Source organism: Suricata suricatta, chromosome 10, assembly GCF_006229205.1.
Source record: "Suricata suricatta isolate VVHF042 chromosome 10, meerkat_22Aug2017_6uvM2_HiC, whole genome shotgun sequence".
Lineage (NCBI taxonomy): Eukaryota > Metazoa > Chordata > Mammalia > Carnivora > Herpestidae > Suricata > Suricata suricatta.
This window is the reverse complement of record NC_043709.1, coordinates 21,581,218-21,606,297: the sequence shown is the minus strand read 5'-3', so window position 1 is coordinate 21,606,297 and position 25,080 is coordinate 21,581,218. Positions and strand designations below refer to the sequence as shown.

The 25,080-nt window shown below is 41.3% G+C and overlaps 1 protein-coding gene across 4 annotated transcripts in view; it reads right to left on the bottom strand.

Moving 5' to 3' along the window:
- Positions 1–11,606: 11,606 nt before the first annotated feature.
- Positions 11,607–25,080, bottom strand: part of ANKS1B (ankyrin repeat and sterile alpha motif domain containing 1B) — a 1,093,013-nt gene continuing 1,079,539 nt past the window's right edge. For 3 of the 4 annotated variants that reach the window (XM_029953700.1, XM_029953698.1, XM_029953699.1), the window contains 2 exons: positions 23,781–23,948; positions 11,607–13,463 (listed from right to left, as the gene is read on the bottom strand). In XM_029953700.1, the coding sequence (XP_029809560.1) occupies positions 13,353–13,463; positions 23,781–23,948 (279 nt within the window). In that variant the 3' untranslated portion in view covers positions 11,607–13,352. The remainder of the gene's footprint in view (positions 13,464–23,780; positions 23,949–25,080) is intronic. The other variant, XM_029953701.1, reaches the window with a different exon arrangement.

Here is a 25,080-nt window from a genome sequence, read left to right as displayed (position 1 = left end):
CCCACAAATCCGGAGAGCATGACCTGAACAGAAATCAAGAGTCATCGCTAAACCAACTGAGCCACCCACATGCCCCTGAACTTGATGTTTCTTAGTCTTCACTTTCTTCTTCCCTTTTTTTTTTTTAAAGCAATTGTTCTACAATTGATTTTTGTAAATCAAAATAATTGGGGAGGAGCCAATTTTCATTATAAGTTTTAACATAATTTTTCTAAGAAATATAGTGGAAAATCCTTTTCTTCTAAGTAAGTCTGTTTATTTAGATGAATGGCATTGTCAGTGCTGTTCTCTGTGAATTTCAAGAGAATTCTCTGTGCTTTTCTATGCAGTAACAGAAGAGTCCTTGTGAATCTGGAAACTGCTCTTTCTTCTCTCCTCCTCCTCTCTTCTGTTTTTTCTCCCTCTTTCCCTCCCTCTAATCAGGAAAGGTAGCTCTTGACAGGGAAAAAGTACATCAGCATCAGTAACTAGCCTTTTTGACTTCCTGATTAGAAATTTTAATTGCAGTTTAAAGATGCATTTTTGTGTGACAATATATTATTAAGGGAAATGGCAATATTTAATAATAGATGTGGTTCACATAAGAAAATAACCAAAATTCAAAAATTTTGCTGCTGCAGCAAAAAGTAAATCAAATGAATATTAATGTTAACAGGTAGGCAGTGAGCCAGTTTCTGTTGCTGGTGTTTATTAGATGTGGTGTAGATAGGGGGGGCCTAGACCACTCTAGATGTATTTTAGATTAGATATTACTATTTAGCATTTGAGTGAGCCATGAGGAGACATTGTTAAGGAGGTTTGGCTTTTTTTTTTATGATGGATTGAGGTACTAGTTTACTGTGATTTCAGCAAATGTGATGTGAAAATCTTAATTTTATGAAAAAATTTATGTAAATGATATATTGTACTGAGAGCATCCAAATCATAGTTTGATTTGCATACAATGTTTAGGAACTCATTTGTAGCTCAGACTATAAAGTATTAACTTTTGGAATAAAAAGCCACTTGACTGTTAAAGCACAAAACAAACATTTGGCTTTTAAAAAGCTTTGATTGGCTCTTTAAAATAAAAAGAAAAATGGGAAGAAAAGATAATGACAAAAATAGGAAATCAAAAAGACAAGAAGACGAGGAAGGTAGCTTGAGGGAAGAAGAGAAACCCAACACGATGGAGCTCCATGCTTCGTGGCAGCTCCACTCGTCAGTCAAGGGGAGAATTTTGGTACCTGATGAACAGTTTCAAGCATTTTCCCTTGCTTTATTTTTTATAATGGAAATTACATTGCATTTTGTATATATACATTTTTTTTAACATTGTGTCTTGTATGTTTTGAGAACTGTTAGTTTTATATTTATGATACAAGTCACTTGATTTTTTTTGCCTTGGTATACATTTTAATACATGAGTTTAAAAATTTTATAAAAAATAAAATTCCTAAAATATTTTTGAAAAACATTTTCAGATTATTTCAGGCTCCTTGCTTGTGCTTTGTTGGTTAGAAAACAAGTGTGAAAGATTCTTCAAACTAAAGCTACCATCCTTATGTCTCATTCAATTTTATCAAAGTTTTATCTTCCCAATTTATCTCTGATGGTGTGGCTGGCATGGTGCATGGTGAAGATCCTGTAAGGAAGATAATTTATTTTTTCATTCAGTAAATACTTACCGAGATCTACCACGTGTCTGGCATTTTGGTAGGAATTAGGTATATAAAAGTGAGCAGAAAATAAAATGAGTCTTTGCCTTACTGTAGTTCAGGGCCAGGGAGAGGCAGACAAAAAGTGAAACCTGTTGTGTTTTAGTTGGTAAATGGGGAGTTGGGAGTGTTACACTTGAGTACAGACCTGAAAGATGGAGGAGTGAGTCATACAGGAATTTGGAGAGATTCCCAAGCAGAGTGCACTAGGAACGAAGACAGGATAGTGGATGGGTTGGTCTGTTACAGAGCTGGCAAGGAGGCTGGTGTGGCTGGCGAAGACTGTGTGAGGGGAGAGTGACAAGAGACACACCACCGCGCAGGGCCTCCTAGCCATTGTATGTCCTTTTACTCTAAGATAGGAGCTATTGGAGGAGTTTGGGCAGCGGAGTGATCTGACTTAAGCTTTATTTTTTTAGAGAGAGAGAGTGTGAGCAGGAGAGAGGGGCAGAAAGAGAATGAGATTTTAAAAAAAATGTATGTTTGTTTGTTTGTTTAGAGGGAGAGTGAAAATCCCAAGCAGGTCCCACTCTGTCAACGCAGAATCCAGAGTGGGGCTCAAACTCACAAACTGTGAGATCATGACTTAAGCTGAAATCAAGAGTCAGAGGCTTAACCGACTGAGCCCTCCAGGTGCCCTGGGGTGTTGGGGGGGAGACAGAGAGAGAGAGACAGAGAATCTCAAGCAAGTTCCATACTCAGCATGGAGCCTAATGCAGGGCTTGATCCCATGACCCTAGGATCATGACCTGAGCCAACATCCAGGGTTGGATGTTTAACTGACTAAGCCACCCTGGTATCCCAAGATTTAATTCGTTCCTCTGGCAGGGGAAACCAATTGAGAGTTGGTTGTAAAGGGGGACAGACAAGGGTGAAAGCAGGGATACCAGTGAGATGCTGATGCAATAATTTGGACAAAATGAAGGCAGCCAGACTAGGTGGCAGCAGTAGGGGTTGTGACAGTTGGATTTTGGATATAAAGATAAGTTAATAGTATTTGCCAGTGGATTGGTTAAAAGTTGTGAGAAAGACAAGAATGATATCAAGGTTTTAGCCTCTTTGGCTTGAGCTATTAGAAGATTAGAATTGCCTTTAACGGAGATGAAGTCATAATTATGAAAGGAGCAGGGTTTTGGACATAGCAAGTTGGAGATGGCCATTAGGCATCCAAGTGGGTATACTGAGTATTGGTGGTGAGATAAAAGGGTCTGGAGGTCATGGGAAAAATATGTGATGCAGATACAAATCTGAGTCATCAGTGACTTTAAATACATTGAATGTATTTAAAACCACAGGATCAGATGAGATCTGCAGTGAAACAGATGTTCTTAGACAAGACGAGTCCTAAGCTGGAGTCCAGGGCAGTCTGAGGTTGGTGAGATGAAGGACCAGCACAGGAGACTGAGAAGGACCAAAAGGAGTAAGAATTGCAGCTTGCTGTGGTAAGTATAGTGAATGCAGTGGGCATGGGTCTCTTAATGTGATCTTGGGCAAAATTTTCTTTAGTGGTTTGTTTAACCACCTGCCTATCCTATATGATTTGAGTTACCTACTGTGTGCCAAGAACTGTTTGAAGCAGCAGCCAAAGAACATTTTGGATGTTGGGAGAGATTGAGGCAATGGATAATATGAAAAGAAGAAAATACCAGCAGTTGTCTTATATGTAAAATAGGTATCTGTTTTTCCTTCTCATGGTTGTCATAAAGATTTAATAAGGTAATGCTCATGAAGTATTTACCTTTGTGCTTGGACCAAGAAAGTGCTCAGTGAACATTTCATGGTGTTATTCAGGTCTTGTTGTCTTTGGCCTGCCAACAGTTCCCTGATTGCTGTCTCTTGTGCCCTCTGCTTTATTTTTCCAAGGTGCCCATTTTAATCTTGTCACTACTCTTTAAAACCGTGGATCTGCTCTGTGCTCTCTTACTTCTTTGTATATGCTATTCTTTCTTTTATACTGCCCTTATCCAGCCTAATTTTTTTTCCTAATTCCTTCTTATATATTCTTTAGATGACCCTCCTTCTGAAGGTCTGCCCTGCCCTCTCGTAGTGCCCTCTTTTCTCTGCCATGACTTTCATCACCCTGTATTGTTTTCTTATTGGAGTCCCCCCATTAGTTCAAAAGCCCCATGAAGTCAGGTCTATGTCTTTTACACCACATTTAACATAAGCCTGGCTCCAGTTGGAGTCTCAGTAAATAGTTGTTGAATGATTGAAATTCTTGTATATTCACTTGCATGCCCATAGCATATTCTCTGTTCTTCTTCTGTGCTAGGATATCAAGAGGCTAATTAAGAAGTAGTATGTCACCAGCATTTTCTTTATCTTCCTGTTTTAGTTTGGCATTTTATTGCGAAGCATCATTAGAGGAAAGTAAAACTTCACTTGAATAAAAAAGATTTGCTTCTAGATTATATGAAATGAATAAACATTTCCCTGAAGTGTTTAAGTTGGTAAGTATGGCAATCTATTATTCAGCATTATGTTATTATAATTTACTTACCAGCCTTTAGAGAAGGAGAAAATGATTTTCAAATAATTCTTGGTCTCTGAAGATTATCATTTGAATAGATTTCCTTGCTCATAACCCCTCCCCTTAAGACTATGGAGATACTACACAGTTATTTAAATGCCTGAGTTATAATTTCAACTGCTATGGGGCTATGAGTATAACCAAAGAATTACAACCACAGAATTATTGTGAAGTTATGTATATTCACAGGGAAGGGACAAAAACATGTACATCAAACTTGGGACTTATCAGAGACCAGGACTTTGAAGTCATTTGGCATCGATAGTGTATTACTTCTAAGTCAGATGATGTCAGAAGACCAAAACTTGGGAAGTTTTCATTTCAGTTATGATTCAGGAAAATTAGCTGCTGGTGTTCACTGTAAGTTCATTTATGAGGTCAGGCCTTCAGAACTGGGAATACTGCTTATCACAGAGATTTAAACAGAAAATCTGCCTCTGTAATTTTCTGTCACGCAAGGCAAGAATAACTAGAGAGAGAATGCCATGCTCAGGTTTGGGTCTGGTGGTTCTGAGCAGCTGATCAAATGGAAAGCACCCAGCAGCTGAGCGGAGCCTCTTGCTTAGTACAGGGTGGCTGTTGTGAGAGTTAGAGCAAAGATTCTCACCATCCGTTCAAATCTCCATTGCCCCCCCACTCAGGGGACTGCCCGGCGTTAGTTTCTCTTCGCAGTACTTGAATGGATTTGCAGACTCTGCAGTCGAGGAAGAACTGCACCCCAGGCAGTTAATCAGTGACAAACCCAGGGCAACCGTCCAAATCTGATTTTCTTTTCTTTATAGAGAGACCCAGACCCACTGGTCTACAGTGGATTGTCAGTTTCAGTTGGAAGTGGAATCCTCCTGGGTTTATGGCAGATGAACACTAGTCCCAGGGGGCAAAGTTTAGGTATCAGCAGCTGGGGAAGATTTGAGAGATCTGTGTTTCTCCTCTCTGATTCATCTTCAGTTAGTAGTAATTCTAAACCTTTCACCTTGTGTTTATTTGCCCCACTCTTTCAAATAACTTTCTGAGAACTAATAAATCCTTTTTAGGAGGAGCTTTTATTTATTTATTTTTTTACCAACATTTTATGTGCCAGGTCCTATGCCAGGCATTTTCCATATATTATTTAATTGAATCCTCAAGACAAGGCTGTAAGGTATTATTTCTGTTGTCCAAATGTGGAAACAGTCACAGCAAAGTGGTGGAGCTTGGGTTTTGGTCCATATAGTTGGCCTCCTCACCAAAGCCCCTGGGCTAGAGGATCCACGAGCATCATTTCAATTATGCACTTAATTCATTATTCATGTGCATTGTGACTGTGCATTGTGACTGATCCTAAATTCTGAGTTGTCAGAGGTGGTCCCTGTACTTGAGGACCTTCTACTTTTGGTATTCTGGTTAGCCCATCTCTGTGCCTATAGAGATTGTTCTTTGAAAAAAGAAGCAGGGGCCATTCTGACAGCCAGATGGATGGCAGAGATTATGGGATGCTTTGGATTTGCTGGCACTTGGCCACTACCCAACCTGGTCTCAATTCTCAGATGACCCAGGCATTGAGCAGGGAAGATGGCAGCCTTTCCATGGTCTGCTCCCTGGAGATGCCTGTTTCTACACTGAAACTCTTTGGGTGTTCAAATTAGTAGGAGCTCTGGGGTTAGTGGATCCGTGTGCCTATCATATTGATTTCATTTCCTTTTCTCCCTTTCCTCTTATTTGAAAAGGTATAGCCCCTCAGAGTCTGTTTCCTTATTTGTAAAATAGGGACCAAACACTTAATTGTGAGTTTTTTGTGAAGCTTGAAAAATATGTCAAGCCTCTGACATCGGTCTCAATAGCATTATTATTTTTGTCTTAGCTACAAACCTTCATTCCTTTGCTGCCCATATTTCCATGGTTTATAGAGTGGGACCCTATGACTTTGCCTTTTCTGGGCATCCTTTTCTACCCCGTGGTAGATCTTTCTTCTTGGCTATTAGCTCCTAGGAGACAGACTTTGCTCAGCAGGAAAGCTGTCATCCGCTTTCTTCTGAGTTGTCTCAGACTTTCTTCTCTTTGGGATACGCATGCACTTGTGAGTGGTAGAGGATTGGGAAGAGAATGGGAAGACCTTGCTTGGGCTGTTGCTTGGGCTGTTGCTTGGGCGTCTGGTGGAACTCTGGCTTTGGCTGTTAAGCGTGTCCAAGTTTAAATTCTGGCTGCAATAATGTCCTAGCTGTGTGACCTTCAGCAAATATTTTGATTGTCTCAAGGACCTGCTTCCTAGGGAGCCTCTGGTGTGGAGACCTACATGAGCTGCCCAACATTTTGGGGGATCAGGATGGCTTCATCCGTCCAGGAGTGAAGCTTCTTATACCTTCTTGCACCTATAACTACCTGGGAAACTTAAAAACCTCCCCAAACCCAGACTTCACCCCAGGCTAATTAATTCAGAACTCTGAAGATGGGACCCAGGTATTGGTATTATCTTAAAATTCCCCAGTGCAGTGGAGGTTGAGAACCTTGTTGGCCAGAACACTGCTAGTTCTTCTGTCCAATCACCAGCTACACTTGTGATGACTGCTTATAGTGTGCTCCTTCACAGCTGCTCTGCCCTGACATTCTCAGAAGTGTTGCCGGGCAGCACAGATGTTTGGTGTGCATATTATATTAACACAGATGTGAGGATCTTTCCTGCTTGGATTTGATGGCTAAATTATAGAGCAACTCTTACAGGGTTATTACCATCAATTCCTTCTCTAGTCATGGCTTTCTCTGTCCAGATGTCTCACTTCTGTGTGCTTGCTTTCACTTTTTACCTAGTGATGTGATGATTCCCATCATGGCAGACACTGTTGGTGGCCAACCTCATATCCAGTCTTCCTTATCCTCACTAACAACTCCTGGATTGTTGGGAGCTGCAGTGTGCTTAGCTAAAATCAACAGCTACATTTTCCAGCTGCCATGTAGGGGTGGCCAGTAAGATGTAATTAGAAGCTGTGGGGTGAAGCTTCTAGGAAAGCTCCTGAAGATTGCCTTACTCAGTTGGGAGCAGAAGAACTTTGGTCCTTACCATTCTTTTTACTGTCTGGAATGTGGATATGCTAGATGGTGCTCCAGCAGCCGTTTTGTGATCATGAGGTGACCTTATAGATGGATGCCATATGCCAAGGATTGATAGAGTAGGAATATAGAAGAAGCTTATGCAGCTACCATTCCAGCTCTGTACTATATCTGAAGTTCATGCTACAGAGAAAAAAATTCAACTTTTCCCTGTTTTAAGAGACTGTTATTTCTGGTCTTTGCTACTAGTCCCTGAATTCATTTCCTGCTACTGATAAACCAACCTGGCGTATAAGAGCAGTTCAACAAATGTCAGTGACTCTGCATCTCTGCCTCCTCCACCCCCTCATTCTAGCCACAAACACACTGTTCCTTCTCTGATAAGTAACTGGACATCTAGCTGTGAGGCTGTTGAAGCCTGGGGGAATCTCAGAAAGTCACAAAGAAGTGATGCATGGATCACGCCCAGCCCACAGATGAGTTTTATTTGGCCCATACTTATTTTTTTTAAAGCTGAATGTGTTGCCACCATTTGAAGACCTGGTGATTTTGCATAAATCCTGATTTCATGGAAAATCTGTTGACCCAGGGTCTTCATTTCTGCCTGACAGCGATCCACTGCAAGTAAGTCCCAGCTGCCCTCTGAGATGAGGCAGTTGTTCTGTGGATCATCACAGCCCCCCCGCCCCGCCTTCACTCATGTTACCTGTGTGGCCTTAAAGGCAGCCGCATTTGCAACTTTCCACCTCTGTACCCAGCCACACACCCGAGAAATGGCCTGTTAAAATGCTATTCCCGAACTTCCTGTGCCTCTCCTCTTTCCCAGTCTCCCTTGACTCAACACTTAGCATATTGGGGTTTTGGTTTTTTTTCTTTTCTCAGAAGACTGAGCATGCATTTTTGAGAATTGGAGAGAAATCAACCTCTCAAATGTCAGGAAACAGCTGATGGTGCTTCTTGGAGGCGTCCTGACTTCCTTCTCACATGTCTTATTGGAGAGAAGCAGTAAGAGAGAGCTGCAGCTCCTCAGGGAGCAGCTGTTGGGATGTTTGAGGCACTGAGACATCCAGAGGACAATTACATTGAGTATTGAATATGGATTGCTTTGAATGGCTTTTATTACCATGTCATGAGTAAGAATGACTCCAGCTCAGCTTTTTCATTATGTCCTCTGAGGCAGAACTTAGAGGGCTTGAAAGATGTGCATTAGTTCCACTGTGCTTGTGAAGTCTGTTCTGCAACATGCGTGTTCTTCGGTTGTCTGAACCTCAGCTGCTATGGCCGCCACCCTCAGCCGGGGTGATCCTACTGCAGCTCTTAAATGGAGAGTCTCTGTTTCACTCTGATGTATTGTGAGTCTTTATGTCCTTGGTCATTAACTTGGAAAGTTAAATGCCTGTGTAGCTTTTACAAACATAGGTCTCTGGGGTTTTGGGGAGTAACACAAAAGCTATTTTGGTGGTAAATAATTTGTAGCTCTGATTTTTTATGAATTATACACAGAGTACAGTATGTTGGGTCAGGAATGATCATCTTTGCCTTAGCAATTCTAAGTAAAATGGTGTCATGCTTAACACAGAGCATGTTCTCAGTAGGTAGTTTGGCCTGGGATGAAGAGAGGAAACAGTTAAGTGGAGCTGGCATTCCCAGGTCTGCACCAAATTCTTAGGGTTAATTCCACCACAAAAATAAGTCCTGTCTTCTGGATACTATTGGAATTTTACAGTGTGCAGGATGGTGACTAGGCCTAAGGAAATTCTCTGCCTGCTTTGAAGCTGGTTTCTGGGGGAAATAGGACTCTGTGGTTGGGGCAGCTGGAATGCCTGGTTCATTTGCATATTTGCATAGACAGCAGTAAATGGGTGTGAAGTGTGCTGGGTATTAGGGAGACAGGAATGGAGGAGGGGGCCAGGCTGATGGAGCATTGGTGCAGGTAGACTCTGTTGGCCTATGTTGGCTGGTTCTCCAATTATATTTTAAGAGAATATGTTTAAACTGTGTGATCTCTTAATTTTCATAGGAAACATACTTAGTGAATACCTTATATAAAGAGAACTGAAAAACTTAACATCTTAAAAAAGGCTTTATTCCATATAGACCTTTCTGATCATGGTTATTATATTCCAATTCTGTGGAGAAGCATGAACTCTGGAGGCTAGCCCATTTATCAGATTTTCATTTCTTTTCAGAAGTAGCTTAGGAGAAGTTACTTTGGGGTCCAATTGTGAATTTTTATTTTTGAGATTTTGGCCATGTGTTTGTTATCTAAGCCTGTTTTCTGCCCCATTGTATCCAAACATTATATACACTAGTAATATTCTTAACTAGTCCAACAGAAAATCTGGTATGTCTTCAGAAAAATCACTGCCATAACTTATTAATGAAATGAGGCATAATTTTCATAGGGTTCATTCACCCAAATTTATCATAGAAATAATTTAAGAAAAAAAATGGAGTAATTGAATTCCTTTTTTGGAAGGAATCCCTATTAGGGATCCCCATCCTCTATGATACTGCAATTAGTGATGTGTCAGACTTCCCCTTCAAGAAATTAGCTGCAAATCCTTTCTTCATTATGTTACTACTCTTCTATTTGCCCGTCAGATCTCTCCTCCCTCTTCTCTGCCCTGTGTAGACCATATCAGTGGGCTCCTTGTCCTCTGGCTTTCAGTGGGTTCAGGTAATGCAGGGCAGAGAGTAAGATCAGGGTGTATTTTAATCTCTGACTCCCTCTCTGAAGGCCACCACCGCTGGCCATGTCCCTCAGTCTGTCTGGCAGCCCCCTTCACACAGCCTTCTCCCTTCCCATTCTCCCTTAGGCAATTACCAGCCCAGGGACACTGTTCACCCGTAGATTTCCCTACATGCTGCCAGTGCCTATGTAAGTATTCTACTTACTAAACTCTTAAAATATCCCAGTTGGAGTGTGCCATCTGCTTCATGCTGGGACCGTAACAGATACAAATAAGCATTTGATCCACAGAAGAGGACTGCTGACCTCCTGGTTAGTTAGCAATGATAAAAAAGGGTGGGGGGCAAATTAGCCCAGGTGACACATTACCGTGTAAAGTTTCTTTTTTTAATGTTTTTTGAGACAGACAGACAGACAGACACACACACACACACACACACACACACACACACACACACACACACACACACAGTGTGAGTGGGGGAGGGGCAGAGAAAGAGGGAGACAGAATCTGAAGCAGGCCACAAACTGAGCTATCAGTACAGAGCCTGATGCGGGGCTCAAATCCACAAACCACAATATCATGATCTGAGCCAAAGTCAGACACTTAACTGAGCAACCCAGGTGCCCCAAAGCATTACCATCTAAACTCCCAGCCCAAACCTTTCTTCAGAAAACCTGTACTTTCTGCCTCTGTGAATGTTACCGCATCTCAGGTTGTTTTTAAAAGCGTTTTCAAAGCCCTGTGCATGGTAGGCTTGTAGCACTGCAAGATTGTTTTGCTGTTTCAGAGTAACAGACTTAGGTCCAGCAGTGCAGGGGAGATCTGAAAGTCGAAGGATATGGATTGTGAATCTTTGATCTTTCCAGTGTCTCTAATGTGGCCCTATATCACTTGACTTGCAGCTGGCACATGGTTTAGGAAAATGGAAGGATGGATAAGTAGTTATGGAAGGTTTGGCCCCTCAAAATTCATTAGGTTGAAGGCCTAATCGTCCAGTGTGATGGTATTTGGAGATGGGCCTTTGGGAGATAATTAGGTTAGATGGAATCATGATGGTGGTGCTCTCAGGGATGGGACTGGTGCCCCTATAAGGGTAGACACCAAAGAGCCTGCTGCTCCCCCACCCTCTGCACGGCTACAAAGAGGAGGTCATGTGACCACATAGTAAGATGCCAGATGCCTATAAACCAAGACAAGAGCCCTCAGGGTGAAACCTGTTAGCACCTTGATCTTGGCCTTTCCAGCCTCCAGAACTGTGAGAAATGTTTGTTTGTTGTTTAGCCACACAGTCTATGGTATTTTGTTATGGTAACCTGAGCTGACAGAGACAAATGTGTAGATGTTTTTCCAAAAATGCTGTCTGCATTGTCCCAGACAGGTGATCTACTTGGGTGGCCCTTGCTCTTTTAGAAATTTGTTTTGGTAATTCTTCCTTGTAGTCTACTTTAATATTGAAAGGCAGTGGGGTTGTTTTGGCTGAACTTTAAGCTTTAAAAGTGAATGTATCTTTTTCAGACTGGTTGAACTTAGAAATAAACAAATTTTCTCAATTTTGCCAATTAAAAAATACCTTTAGTATGGATGTTGAGGAGCCTGGGCCTTTGGTTTTGTTCCTAAATGGAAGTGGGAAGGTGCTCACAGAATGATGCCAAGCACCGGTGGCTGTACAGTTTACGTTTTATTTTGTGTGCTTTTTTATAGGATATAAATAATGACAAAAATTACAAAATTTATAACTGGAAGCCCAAGCATATTTACACGTATGTTTCTGTTTCAGCAAAGCTACGATTTACTTTGCTCCTATACAATTACCTTTTGGTACCATATTTCAGTGTTATTTTATTCTCTGTTTACTACATACATATCAACAGTGAATAGGCAAAATATATACAAGGAACTGTTCAGGTCAAGTAATTTAATATTGTATTAAAATTCTTCAACACTGAACTAAATCCATATACATTTGTCAGTTTGAAACAAAATTTAGTTATCCTTCTTTAAAACTCACCAACTGATAAATAACTGATAAGCCTCAGGTTTAAAATAATATTGGTTAATAAAAAAAACATTAAGACAATCCCACAATTTATCAATATCGCTATAATGAACTTCAAAATGATTCACAATATGATCAGTTAGAACAATATACGTTAAAATGTATTTTTTCTATAATATTGGTACTGTTTATATAATTTGATTCTACATAAATATACATTATGGTATCATACAAATACTCCACAGACATTAAAAAAATTAAAATACCTTAAAGAAATGTAAGTAAATTTTATTTAATCAAATAGTAAGCAAACATTTATCTCAAGAAAAGAGTTTTATTACTTTGGAATCTCTCTTTTTTTTTTTTTTTTGTACTTTTTCTAGAAAAAAAAATTTTTGCAATAGAATTTTATTAACATCTTTCTCAAACAGGGTTTCCATGACAGAAATCATGACAGCAGGAGCCCTAGATTTTTTTTTTAACGTTTTCTTTAAAACACTGTGAAGGTTAAAAAAAAAAAACAATCTTTGCAGCTTATAGCTGTGTCAGCACTTTCGGTTGGATGCCAGTCTGCTTGCCCTAGTCTCCTGCTCTGGGGAGCGTCATCAGTACTTTGCCATGCCCAAGCCAGTCCTCTCAAAGGTAACAGTAAAAATTTAGTTATTTGAAATGAAACCAGAAACATCCCTCACAACTAACCTACTTTTCTTATCAGTGCATTAATGAAACATTCTTTTAATAAAAATATTTAATACAAGACACATTTTTCTGTGCATAATAAATTCCTGTTTTGAATCATTCTTAAGTTTTGAGTCAATCCATAGACGTAAATTTTTCTTAATCTGACATGGTTTATTACATATAAAATCCACAAATATAGAAATTGGGAAACAGGATTTCCTGGCAATCATAGGGGTGGTTTTTGTCCTTATGCATGAAATGATGGTCAGTGATATGATTTTACAGGTGTTTTTATGGGGGTAGTTCTGTTCTGATTCTACCTTTAAAACTGCTGACTGAAAAATCCAAGATTTTTATACTTTTAGGCAGTATTAGAGATCTCCTGTACTTTTTTTTCTTTTACGTTATCATCCCCAAATTCAGCGAAGCCGTGTTGGGGGCAGAGTCCTTACAAATACCTTGGGTGGTGGCAGGGAGGGGAGTCGGGAGTCAGCAGAAAATCTCAACTCGTGCCTCTCAGGGGTTACGGCTGGAAAGTCTTGGGTGCACACTTTCTGTCACTGGTGCAGAAAGAACATCCCCAGGAATGGCCAGCGGCCTTTCGCCTGTGACAAGGCCACACAGAGCAGTCTTCCTCCTGGGCTGGGTGGAAACGGAGGCGCGAAGGGAAGCCTGCTCCGGGACTGCTCAGCGTGCAAGGCACCGCGAGGACAGGAGGATGGTGAGTATCAGAAAATTGTGGTTTCATACTTGGTATTAATTCCTCTCTTGGCTTCTTGTCCCGGCTCCACAATCCATGGCAGATTGGCCAGAGTCTTTTGCTCAGATGGGTCGATCTGCTTTAAAACAGAAAGGCTGATGCCTGTTATACGGTACCTGTAACTGGAGTGCAACCATGCTTCCTAAAACTTCTTAGAACCCAACACTATGCTCTGGCAGGACTGCAGGGATGTTGATGCGTAAGAATCTTATGTGTGTCCTTTTAATACACATTTATTGTATGAGGACTGTATGCAAGGCACTCAAGGGGGGGCATTCTGAGAAGGGGGAAGGAGGAAGAGCAGGTGCTCTGTGGCCAGGGAGCCAGGGGACTTCCTGGAGAGGTGGACTCCCCAGCTCTCAAGCCTACGGTGGTTTCTATCAGAAAGTAAACCCAGAGTCCTTAAGGGGCAGTCCAGCCACTCTGGCTTTGCTTCTCCCTGCATGCCAAGTCCACACCCAGGGCCTCTACTAACATCATCTGCTCTGCAGGAATGCCTTTCTCCAGACTCCCGCATGCCTCACACCCTAATGTCATTCAGGTGGGAGCTCAGACATCACCTCACCTGTTCACCCCAAACAAAATAACATCCTAACTTTTCTGCTCTCTTCATAATCCTTGTGCCACTTACATTATCTCATGTTTATTGGTTCATCCTACACTGCAGTGTAGGATTTTGTTCTGTCACTATTTGCCCCAAACTTAAAAAGCTCCTGGCAACCCAGTAAATAATAATAGTACGCACACAATAAATACTTACTGAATAGATACTATAAAAGAATGAGGTAATACTGAACAGCTGGAGGATGAGCAAGAATTTGCCTGGCAAGGGAGCAGGAGAGGAGGAACAGCATGCACAAAGCCCGTGAGGTAAGGAGAAAGGCCTGGTTGAGAGCTCTGTTTGCAGAGTGGGAGACATGAGGGTAAATAGGTAAGCAGAGCCAGGTCAGGCTGAGCCTTGAACCAAACTGAGCTGAGCTATAAAACAAAACCAGTTTAGCCCCTGTGCATATGAAGTCAAAACAGGCCATTCCTGGATAAGGCTTGAGCTGTGAGCTCTCAGGAGGGGCCTTGGAAGGAGTTCTTCCCCACATTGCTGCCTCATATTTTGGTGTTTCCACATCTGCCCTGGCCATGTGCTCTGCTCAGGAATGCTGGAGCAAGGTAGCCTGCAAAAGCCCCTCTCATTTCTCTAGCACTGTGAACTTTGGTGCCTGCTGGAAGGCTGTGGGACCCATGCCTTTTGGCTACCTTCCAGCATGATTTGATTGTATCTCCACAAAGCTGTGGGGAAGACTAAACGTATTCTTAGGAATCGTGGAATATTTTTCAGTAATAAACAAGTAGACCTGAGGGGGATGGGATATTGAGGCAGTTAAAGAACATCAGTATTATTTGCTGTATATTTTCATATTTCTCAGAGAAGGGTTTTAGATGCATATTCTTTGAGCCCCCATGGCACCCACCCCAGTTGTGCTCTCTCGGAAGAAGTCTGTGGTGACCAGAGTAAAGTCAGATGGAGGACCTGCCATGAACAGATTTATCCAGCCTATAGGCGAATGACTACAATAGTCTAAGAGATAATCCAAGAAATATTCTGAAAACTCCTGGACATTTAACTTATAGTTTTGTGGGCGAAGATACTAAATCTCTCTCAATAAATGCTACATAGAATTAAAAGGTATATGCTTGAGTGTGACTAGGCAGCTAAGATTGGGTGTCCCAGGAAAAGGTTCATGTAGTGGAGACTTGAATGACAAGTGGTAGTCAGCTGTGCAGAAATGGGGATACTATGCCAGGTGTAAGAACAGGTAGCACAAAGGCCTTGGCACAGGAGTGAGCTTTGGTCTATTTGAAGAACATGAAGGTCTGAGCATCATAGAGAAGTGTGGTGGAAAATTAGCTTTTGGAACTTGGGGCATCGGTTCCAGTGGTTCCATGAGCTGGTGTGTGTTTTAGCCTCACTTTGTGTGGAGAAGAGAGACTGTTAGGACATGTACTGCAATAGTTCTGGGGAGTAGTGGTGGTAGCCTGGATGAGAAGAGTGAGGAAACAGGAGTGGACAGATCTGTGTTTTAAGGGTTGAGTGGATAGAATCTGCTCATGGTTGTACATGGTGGCGAGAGGAAGACAGGACTTAAGGATGGCATCTGGATTTAGTGCTTAAACAATATGGTGAATGGTTATGCCATTTACGGAGCTGGGAAAGATTGAGAGTATAAACAGCTTTGAAGGGAAAATCAAGAATTTTATTCTGGGGACCTTCAGGGAAGATGGCGGCAGAGGAGAATCCTAGGCTCAACTCACCCATACCCCTAGATAATACCCACATCAGTGTAAATAACCCAGAAAATGACCTATAGACTGGAAGAACAGACTTTTTACCGATAAATATAGGAAAGAGGCCACACTGAAGAAGGGGGGAAGGACAGAGATGCGGTTGGAACCCAAATGGGCCTGTGGGACCTGACGGAGGGATGCTGGGGGCACAGGGAGATCCCACAACAGGCACTCAGGCATAGGGCACCTGCACTGCAGAAGATGAATTCCTGTAACATCTGGCTTTGTAAGAACTCGTAATATTAAGCCTCTCTGGTTTTCAAACAGTTGGGCTTACCACACTTCGGAATTTGAAAATCAGTGAACCTCAGAGGGTGATAGGAAACTAAGTCTCTGCCCATAAAGAGACAGCATAGAAGCAGCAGCTTGAAAAATGCCTGGAGTATACAGGAGGGAGGGAGATTTATTTATCTACTAATCTCTGAGCATACGCTAGAGGGGCAGAGATCTTTGGGAAGTGGCAGGCACCATTTTCTTCCCCCACCCCCCAGCCTGGATACAGGTATACCTGTGTGAACCAGTGCAGTAGGAACACTCTCTACCTAGCTTGCTAACAGCATGACCTGCCCTGCCCTGCCCTCAGGGTCTCCTGTGGCCCCACCTCCCAACCCAGCCTTGTTGAGTCCATCCAAGGCACTGTCACAGGCAAGCAGCCCTGACAGGGGTCAGCACCATCCCAAAGCAACTCCTGCCCTGGGGAGATGGGAAGAAAATCACACATAGCAGTCTGACCATGACCTCAGGAGTAGGCTGGGAACATTGAGTCTGACTGCAGGCCCCACCCCCAACAAAAGCTTCTCAGTGGACAACACAGGGAGAGCGCCTGCAGTGTGGTGCTCCTGTAACTCTGGTCTAACGCAACTTAAGCCCAAAGCACGCAAAGAACCATGGCAGACAACTAGATTAAAGGCAAAAACAGCTTAGCCACAACAGTAAGGCATATGGACACAGAGAGGAGACACCCCAGAAGTGCCAGATTCTGGTGAACACGGTACACTGCACTGTAGGGCACTATAAGACCTCTTCTTGATAAGGTCACTAATTTCAAGAGCATAAGACATAACTGACTTTCCTAATACATAGAAACAAGACACAAATAGAAAAGACAGAAGAATGTGTCCCAAATGAAAGGACAGAGTCACAGCAAGACAGCTAAAATCTCGGAGATTAGTAACTTAAAGTTCATAAAGATATTGGACTTAAGAGTAGAGGACCTCAATGAGACCCTCAACAAAGATAGAAAACACAAAAAAGAACCAGTCAGAGATGGAAAACCCAATAACAAAAGCACATTAGAGGGAACAAATAGACTAAAAGAAGCAGAAGAATGGATCAATGACCTGGAAGACAAGAGTACTGGAAAGCAATCAAGCTGAACAGGAGAAAGAAAAGAGCTTAATAAAAAATGAGAATAGATTAAGGGAACTCAGTGACACCATCCAGCATAACATTGCATTATAGGGATCCCAGAAAGAGAAACAAAGAGAAAAAGGGGGAAACTTATTGGAAGAAATAATAGCTTAAAACTTGGCCAGTATCAAGAATGAAACAAATCTAGGTCCAGAAGACACAGAGCACCCCCAACTAAATCAACCTAAAGAAGGCCACACTAGAACACATAGTAATTAAAATAGCAAAAAGTAGTGATAGAGAATTTTTAAAGCACCAAGAGAAAGAAAACAGCTAAATAGAAAGGAAGGCCCATAAGGCAATCAGCTGGTATTTCAGCAGAAACACTGCAGGCCAGAAGGGAGTGGCATGACATATTCAAAGGGCTGAAAGACAGGGGGGAAAACTGCAGCCAAGAGTACTCTAATCCAGAAGGCTATCATTCAGAATTGGGAATTCCCACGAGCAAAAAGTTAAAGGAATTCATGATCACTAAACCAGCCCTGTAAGAAATGTTAAAAGGGACTCTGGAAAGGAAATTTTTACTCCTACACTTGATCTTGGCCGAGAAGCGATAGGAAATTTTTACTCCTAAAAAATGGAGTAAAAATTTACTAACTTTATTTTTTTAAATTAAAATTTATTTTGAGAGAGAACATGCATGAGCAGGGGAGGGACAGAGAGAAAGGGAGAGAGAGAATCCCAAGAAGACTCCTGCGTGGAGCCCAAAACTTTGGGGTTCAATCTCAGGAATCAAGAGATCATAACCTGAGCCAAAATCAAGAGTTGGAAGCTTAACTGACTGAGCCATCCAGGCACTCCGGATTTTATGCCTTTAGAATGGGTTCAAACTTAAGTGCCCATCTACTTAATATATAGACTGCTATATGCACAGGATGTTATAGACAAACGTATGGTAACCACAGATCAAAAGCTGGCAACAGATATGCAAAAAATAAAGAGAAAAGAATCTACATATATCATTCAAGAAAGCCAGAAAACCATGAGAGAAGAAAGGAACAGAGAAGAACTACAAAAACAACAGGTAACAACATGGCAGTAAGTACATACCTATCAAGAATTACTTTGAATGTAAATAGACTAAACACTCCAATCAAAAGACATAGGGTGGTGGAATGGCTAAAAAAGCAAGACCCATCTATATTCTGCCTACAAGAGACTCATTTCAGACCTAAAGACACATGAGATTGAAAGTGAAGGGATGGAAAAACATTTATCATGCAAATGTAAGTGGAAAGAAAGCTGGGGTGGCAATACTTACATCAGACAAACTAGACTTCAACACAGACTGTAACAAGAGAGGACACTATATAATCATAAAGGGAACAATCCAACAAGAAGATATAATTGTAAATATTTATGCACCGAACATGAGAGTAACCAATACACAAAAAGCTCATAACAAACATAAAGGACATAATTGACAGTAATATGATAGTAGTAGGGAACTTTAACACTTCATTTACATCAATGGACACTTCACCCAAACAAAATAAATAAGGAAACAGTGGCTTTCCTAGATGGATTTAACAAATATATACAGAACATTCCATCCTAAAACAGCAGAATACACATTTGTTTCAAGTGCACATGAATATTTTCCAGAATAGATATTAGGCCACAAGAGAAATCTAAACAAATTAAAAAAAATACTGAAGTCATAACATGCATCTTTTCTGACCACAACACTATTAAACTAGAAATCAACCACAAGAAAAAAAATCTGAAAGAACACAAATATGTGGAGGTTAAATAACATAGTATTAAAAAATGAATGGGTCAATCAAGAAATCAAAGAGGAAATAAAAAAATACAAATGAAAATGAAAACACAGTGGTTCTAAATCTTTGGGATGCACCAAAAGCTGTTCTAAGAGGGAAGTTTATAGCAATACAGACCTAACTCAAGAAGCAAGAAAAATTTCAAACAATGTAACCTTACTAAAGGAGCTAGAAAAAGAACAAACAAAACCTAAAACCAGTAGCAGGAAGGAAATAATAGAGCAGAAATCAATGAAATAGAAAATTAAAACACCAACAGATCAATGAAACCAGGAGCTGTTTCTTTGAAAAGATCAAGAAAATTGATAAACCTCTAGCCAGACACATCAAAAATAGAAAAGAAGAAAGTAAAATAAATGAAAGAGGAGAAATAACAATGGACACCAGAGATACAAAAATTTTAAGAGATTATGAAAAATTATTTGCCAACAAATTGGACAACCTAGAAGAAATTGATGAATTCCTACAAACACATAGTCTCCCAAAACTGAATCAGGAAGAAATAGAAAATTTGAATAGACCAATTACCAGCAATGAAACTGAGTCAGTAATCAAACACCCAACAAACAAAAGTCCAGTACCAGGTGGCTTCACATGTGAATTCTACAAACATTTAAAGAAGAGTTAATTATCAATTCTTAAAATTTTCTGAAGATTAGAAGAGGAAGGAAAGTTTCCAAATCTGTTCTCTGAAACTAGCATTATACTGATACCAAAACCAAAAGACATTATAAAAAAAGAGATCTACAGGCCAATATCTAATGAACATTGATGCAAAAATCAAGAACAAAATATTGGCAAGTTGAATTCAATAATACATTAAAATAATTACCAAGGCCAAGTGGTATTCCTCCCTCCCCCATGCAAGGGTGTTTTGATATTTGCATATCAATCAACATGGCATGTCACATCAATAAGAGAAAGGATAAAAGCCATATGATCATCTCAACAGATGCAGTAAAAGCATCAAGTGCAATATCAATATTCAGGATAAATGTAAACTGGTGCAGCCGCTCTGGAAAACAGTGTGGAGGTTCCTCAAAATATCGATAGAACTCCCCTATGACCCAGCAATAGCACTGCTAGGGATTTACCCAAGGGATACAGAAGTGCTGATGCATAGGAACACGTGTACCCCAATGTTCATAGTGGCACTTTATACAATAGCCAAATCATGGAAAGAGCCTGAATGTCCATCACCTGATGAATGGATCAAGAAGATGTGGTATATATATACAATGGAGTATTACATGGCAATGAGAAAGAATGAAATCTGGCCATTTGTAGGAAAGTAGATGGACCTCGAGGGTGTCATGCTAAGCGAAATAAGTCAGGCAGAGAAGGACAGATACCATATGTTTGCACTCATAGGTCTAACAGGACAAACCTAACAGAGGACCATAGGGAGAGGAAGGGGGAAAGAGAGTTGGGGAGAGTGAGGGACACAAATCATGAAAGACTATTGAATACTGAAAATAAACCATGGACTGAAGGGGGGTGGGTGGGAAGGGGGTGATGGTCATGGTGGGGGGGGTACTTGTGGGGGAAAGCACTGGGTGTATTATGGAAACCAATTTGAAAATAAACTATTAAAAAAATAAAGTGTTAACTGTAAAAAAATAAAATAAAAATTAACTATATGTTTAACTAAAAAAAAAAACCTCAACAGTGTAGGTTTTAGAGGGAACATACTTTAACAAAAAAAATTATCATATATGAAAAACCCACAGCTAACATCATACTCAATGTTAAAAAACAGCTATTTCCCTAAGATGAGAAATAAGACAAGCGTGTCCACAATGGCCACTTTTATTCTAGTACTGGCAGTCCTAACCAGAGCTATCAGACAAAAAAAAAAAAAAAAAAAAAAAGAAAGGCATCCAAATTGGTTAGTAAGAAATAAAACTCATTCTTTGCAGATGACATTATATTCTGTATAGAAAACCCTAAAGACTCGACCAAAAATCTAGAACTGATAAAATCCATATACTAAAACCACTGTTTTTCTATACACTAATAATGATGCAACAGAAAGGGAAATTAAGAAAATACCCCCACTTATAATTGCACCAAAAACAATAAAATACCTAGCAATAAACTTAGCCAAGTAGGTGAAGGATCTATACCCTGAGCTATAAAACACTGATGAAAGAAATTGAAGATGACATAAACAAATGGCAAGGTACTCCAGGCTCACAGACTGGGAGAACAAATATTGTTAAAATGTTTATACTACCTAAAATAATCTTCAGATTTAATGCAATCTTTACTGAAATGCCAATAGCATTTTTCACAGAACTAGAAGACATAATCCTAAAATTTGTATGGAACCACAAAAGACCCTGAATAGCCAAAGTAATCTTGAAAAAGAAGAACAGAACTGGAGGTATCACAATCCCAAATTTCAAGATACACTACAAAGCTGTAGTAATCAAAACAGTGTGGTACTGGCACAAAAACAGATACAGAGCTCAATGGAACAGAAGAGGGAGACCATAAATAAGCCCATGATATGATCTATGAGTCTTCAATAAAGGAGGCAAGAAGATGCAATGGGAGAAAGAATCTCTTCAACAAATGGTGCTGGGAAAACTGGACAGTTACATGCAAAATACTGAAAGTGGCCCACTTTCTTACACATACAGAAAAATAAACTCAAAATGGATTAAGGACCTAAATGTGAGACCAGAAACCATAAAAATCTTAGGAGAGAGCACAGGCAGTAATTTCTCTGACATCAGCCATAGCAACATTTTTCTAGATGTCTCCTGAGGCAAGAAAAACAAAAGCATAAGTAAACTATTGGGAGTATATATATACATATATATATACATATATATGTATATATATATGTATATATATATGTATATATATACATATGTGTGTGTATATATGTATATATGTATATATATATATATATATATATAAAGAAAACTACAAAATCAAAACACAACCTATTGAATGGGAAAAGATATTTGCAAATGACATATCTGATCAGAGGTTAGTATCCAAAATATATAAAGAACGTTTACAACTCAACACAAAAAAAACCCCAAAAATGCAATTAAAAATGGGCAGAAAACATGAACAGACATTTCTTCAAAGAAGACATGATGGCCAACAGACACATGAAAATATATATGTGCCCCTATGTTTATTGCAGCATTATTTACAATACCAAATTATGGCAGCAGTCCAAGTGTCCTCTGATGGATGAATGAGTAAAGAAAAAGTATATATACATAATGGAATATTATTCAGCCATAAAAAATAATGAAATCTTGCTGTTTGCAGCAACATAGATATAAAGGGTATAAAGCTAAGCGAAATAAGTCAGAGAAATACAAATACCATATGATTTCACTCATATGAGGAATTTAACAAAATAAATGAACAAAGGAAAAAACCAGACTCTTAACTGTAGAGAACAAACTGATGGCTACCAGAGGGGCAGTTGGATTGGGAGGGATGGGAGAATGGGTGAAGGGGATTAGAGTATTTGTCTGGATGAGCACTGAGTAGTGTGTAGAATTGTTGAATCACTATGCTATACACCTGAAACTAATATAACACTGTACGTTGGTTATACTTGAATTAAAGTGAAAAGAATTATTTCTGGACATGCTAAGTTTCAAATGTCTGTTAGATATTAAAGCAGCAACTGAAGATACAAATCTGGATTTGTGGGAGTGCATCAGGAGCAGAAGCCAGTGGGGCTGGGTAGGTGCAGAGGTAGGGAGGACATAGTGCGTGTTTGTTTTGACCAAGGTATTTGAAGGGAAGACTTTCAGAGGACATGCAGTAACTGGTGATGCTCAGATGAAGGATAAGCATGGGAGCAAATGGCTGGGGTGGGGTGGCAGATGCTGGTGAGAGAGGCCAGATGCTGGAGGGATCGTCCCCATGGATATTGAAGCTGCCAAGAATGGTGACAGTAGAGGCCAAAAGAAGACTGTAAAGCCACATGGTCACGAAGGGAGGCACTTCCTGACAAACAGTAAAGATTCTACACTTCCTCTGGGGCCCCACAGGCAGGGAGGGGAGGGAGGAAAGAGTCAGAGAGAGAGGGATGTGTGGGTATGCGAGCAGAGCATCTGGGGGCGCCTGCCTGCTCGGAGCCACAGAGTTGCTAGGATGCCATAAGGCAGCTGGAGCAGAAGCCAGATGGGAGGCTGGTTGGGAATGCTCCAGCTTCTGGGTACTGCTACTACCAGAGGAGGCCGCTTTGAAGTCATGAAAGTCTGTTAGGACAGGATGTCTACAGAGCTTGTGGGAGGGAAGGGGAGGAAATTCCTGGAGGAAAGCAGATGACGAGGAAGGAGGGGCCGCACCTTGTGAAGAGTCACCGCTCTGCAGGAAGCCTCAGCTGCTAGAAGGCCTGCCGAAAACTGGCATCTAAGCCTCCAGCAAAGGGGGAGAGGCCACTCTGCTGTGATGCACGCACAGCCTGTGCACCTAGCTTCCTTTAGCTGGGTACCCGGGACACCTTGCTGTGAACCTCTGCCAACCACTCCAAGGGGCTAGTGGCCTGCACGAGGCTCTGGCCCCTGGTGTGATGGCAGTGGAGCCTCGGGGAACATCATTCCCAAGCTTTCCTGGACCTTCAAGGAAGCAGCAGCACCGAGTACTCTCCTCACAGGTCTGCCACAGGTGACAGAAAGAGTGGGGTTTTCTTGGGAGCCTTTAGGTTCAGGCAGATGGTCCCCCAAGACTGCAGGAGCCAGGCTGGGAGGAAGAAGGACGCATGTCAGGAGGAGGCCAAGGGAGACAGAGAAACGTGGTCCCACACTACTCAGGGCCCAGTTAGCAGCTTCCTCTCCCTCCAGCTCAAGATTTTCAGAACATCTGTTACCTTTTCTACTTACCACCGATTTGCGAATGCTGACACGGGGCTTGGGGATGGGTTTGGAGGGTTTGTTTTCAAAGCTTTCTGGAAGTGTAGAGGAATGCCCCCCTTTTCTTGCTTGTAGTGCAAGCTGGTAAGCGACTTCAAATGCCTGTCCCAGTGTTAGGATGATTTCATAGGCTAAATTCTGCAAGAGTAAAGAGAAAGCGCTTACTCTGGTGTACTGCAGGGTGGCCGAGTGGCTGAGGAGCACTGTGGGAGGTGAACTAGCAAGGACCTTGAGCTCCTCCACCTGATGTGGCAGTGAGTCACTGGAAATCTGTGAAAAACAGGAAACTCTAGGTCCAATTTGGAGTTTATCTGAAGCATTAGTCAGCAATGTGATGCCTTCTCTTACCGCCACGCTAAGGAGCCGACCCCCAGCTTCACCCCACGGGGAGCAGGCCCCCATTCACTGGCCCCAGGAGCCTACTCCATCCAGAGCCTCCTCATGGGCAGCTGGTTTGCTCCCAGCCCTTGGAAGAAAAGGGGTTACTCTGGTCCTTCATCTTAGTTCTGGGAGCGCCTCAGCCCTGCCTGTGAGGACGAGCCCACACACTCCACAGGAGGTGTTCCTGAGAAGTTTGGGTCTTTTTACCTCAAACATCTGTGATTCAGTGAACATCTCTAAAGCACAATCAAAATCTAATTTAGGCGGAGGGGAGAGGCATTAGTCATGCTGGTGTGGCGTCTCACAGTTACGGCAGCCAGCATGCAAACAGAGCCAATTATCCATCTATTTCTTGAGGCACTTGCTCTCCCTGTGGGTCCACTCCATATTTTATCATCAAATCAGCAAGAGACAGGAGATTGTGTCAGGCCTGAATGCCATGCCAAGCAGTGCCTGGGAGAAAGGTTCTTTTCATCAGACCTTCAATCACTCCTTTCAAGATGACTTCTTGCTTTCTTTTCTCTTCTCCAGATATAGATCTTCGATTTCTGCCTTCTCTTCCCAGCACAGCTCCACCCTGTCTTCTCTCACTGAGAAAACACTGACCCCAAAGAGGCAGGGTCTCAACAATATCTCTGAGGTCACAGTGCACCAAAGAGGTAGATGCCTATTGGTCATAGAGAGCTTTCTTCAAAAATCACTGTACCAGCAGAAAGCAGGCATGGTCTGTCCCAAGTTTTCATTCTGATCAATGTCCCTAGAATGTCTATTCATGGTTTCTCAAAACACAGAAATGGCATTCTGCTTATGCTGCTTTTGCAACTATGCCCATCTCTAGCCACTCTTCCCCAGTTAAGCATATGGAACAGTTAAACTCCCACGATTCTGG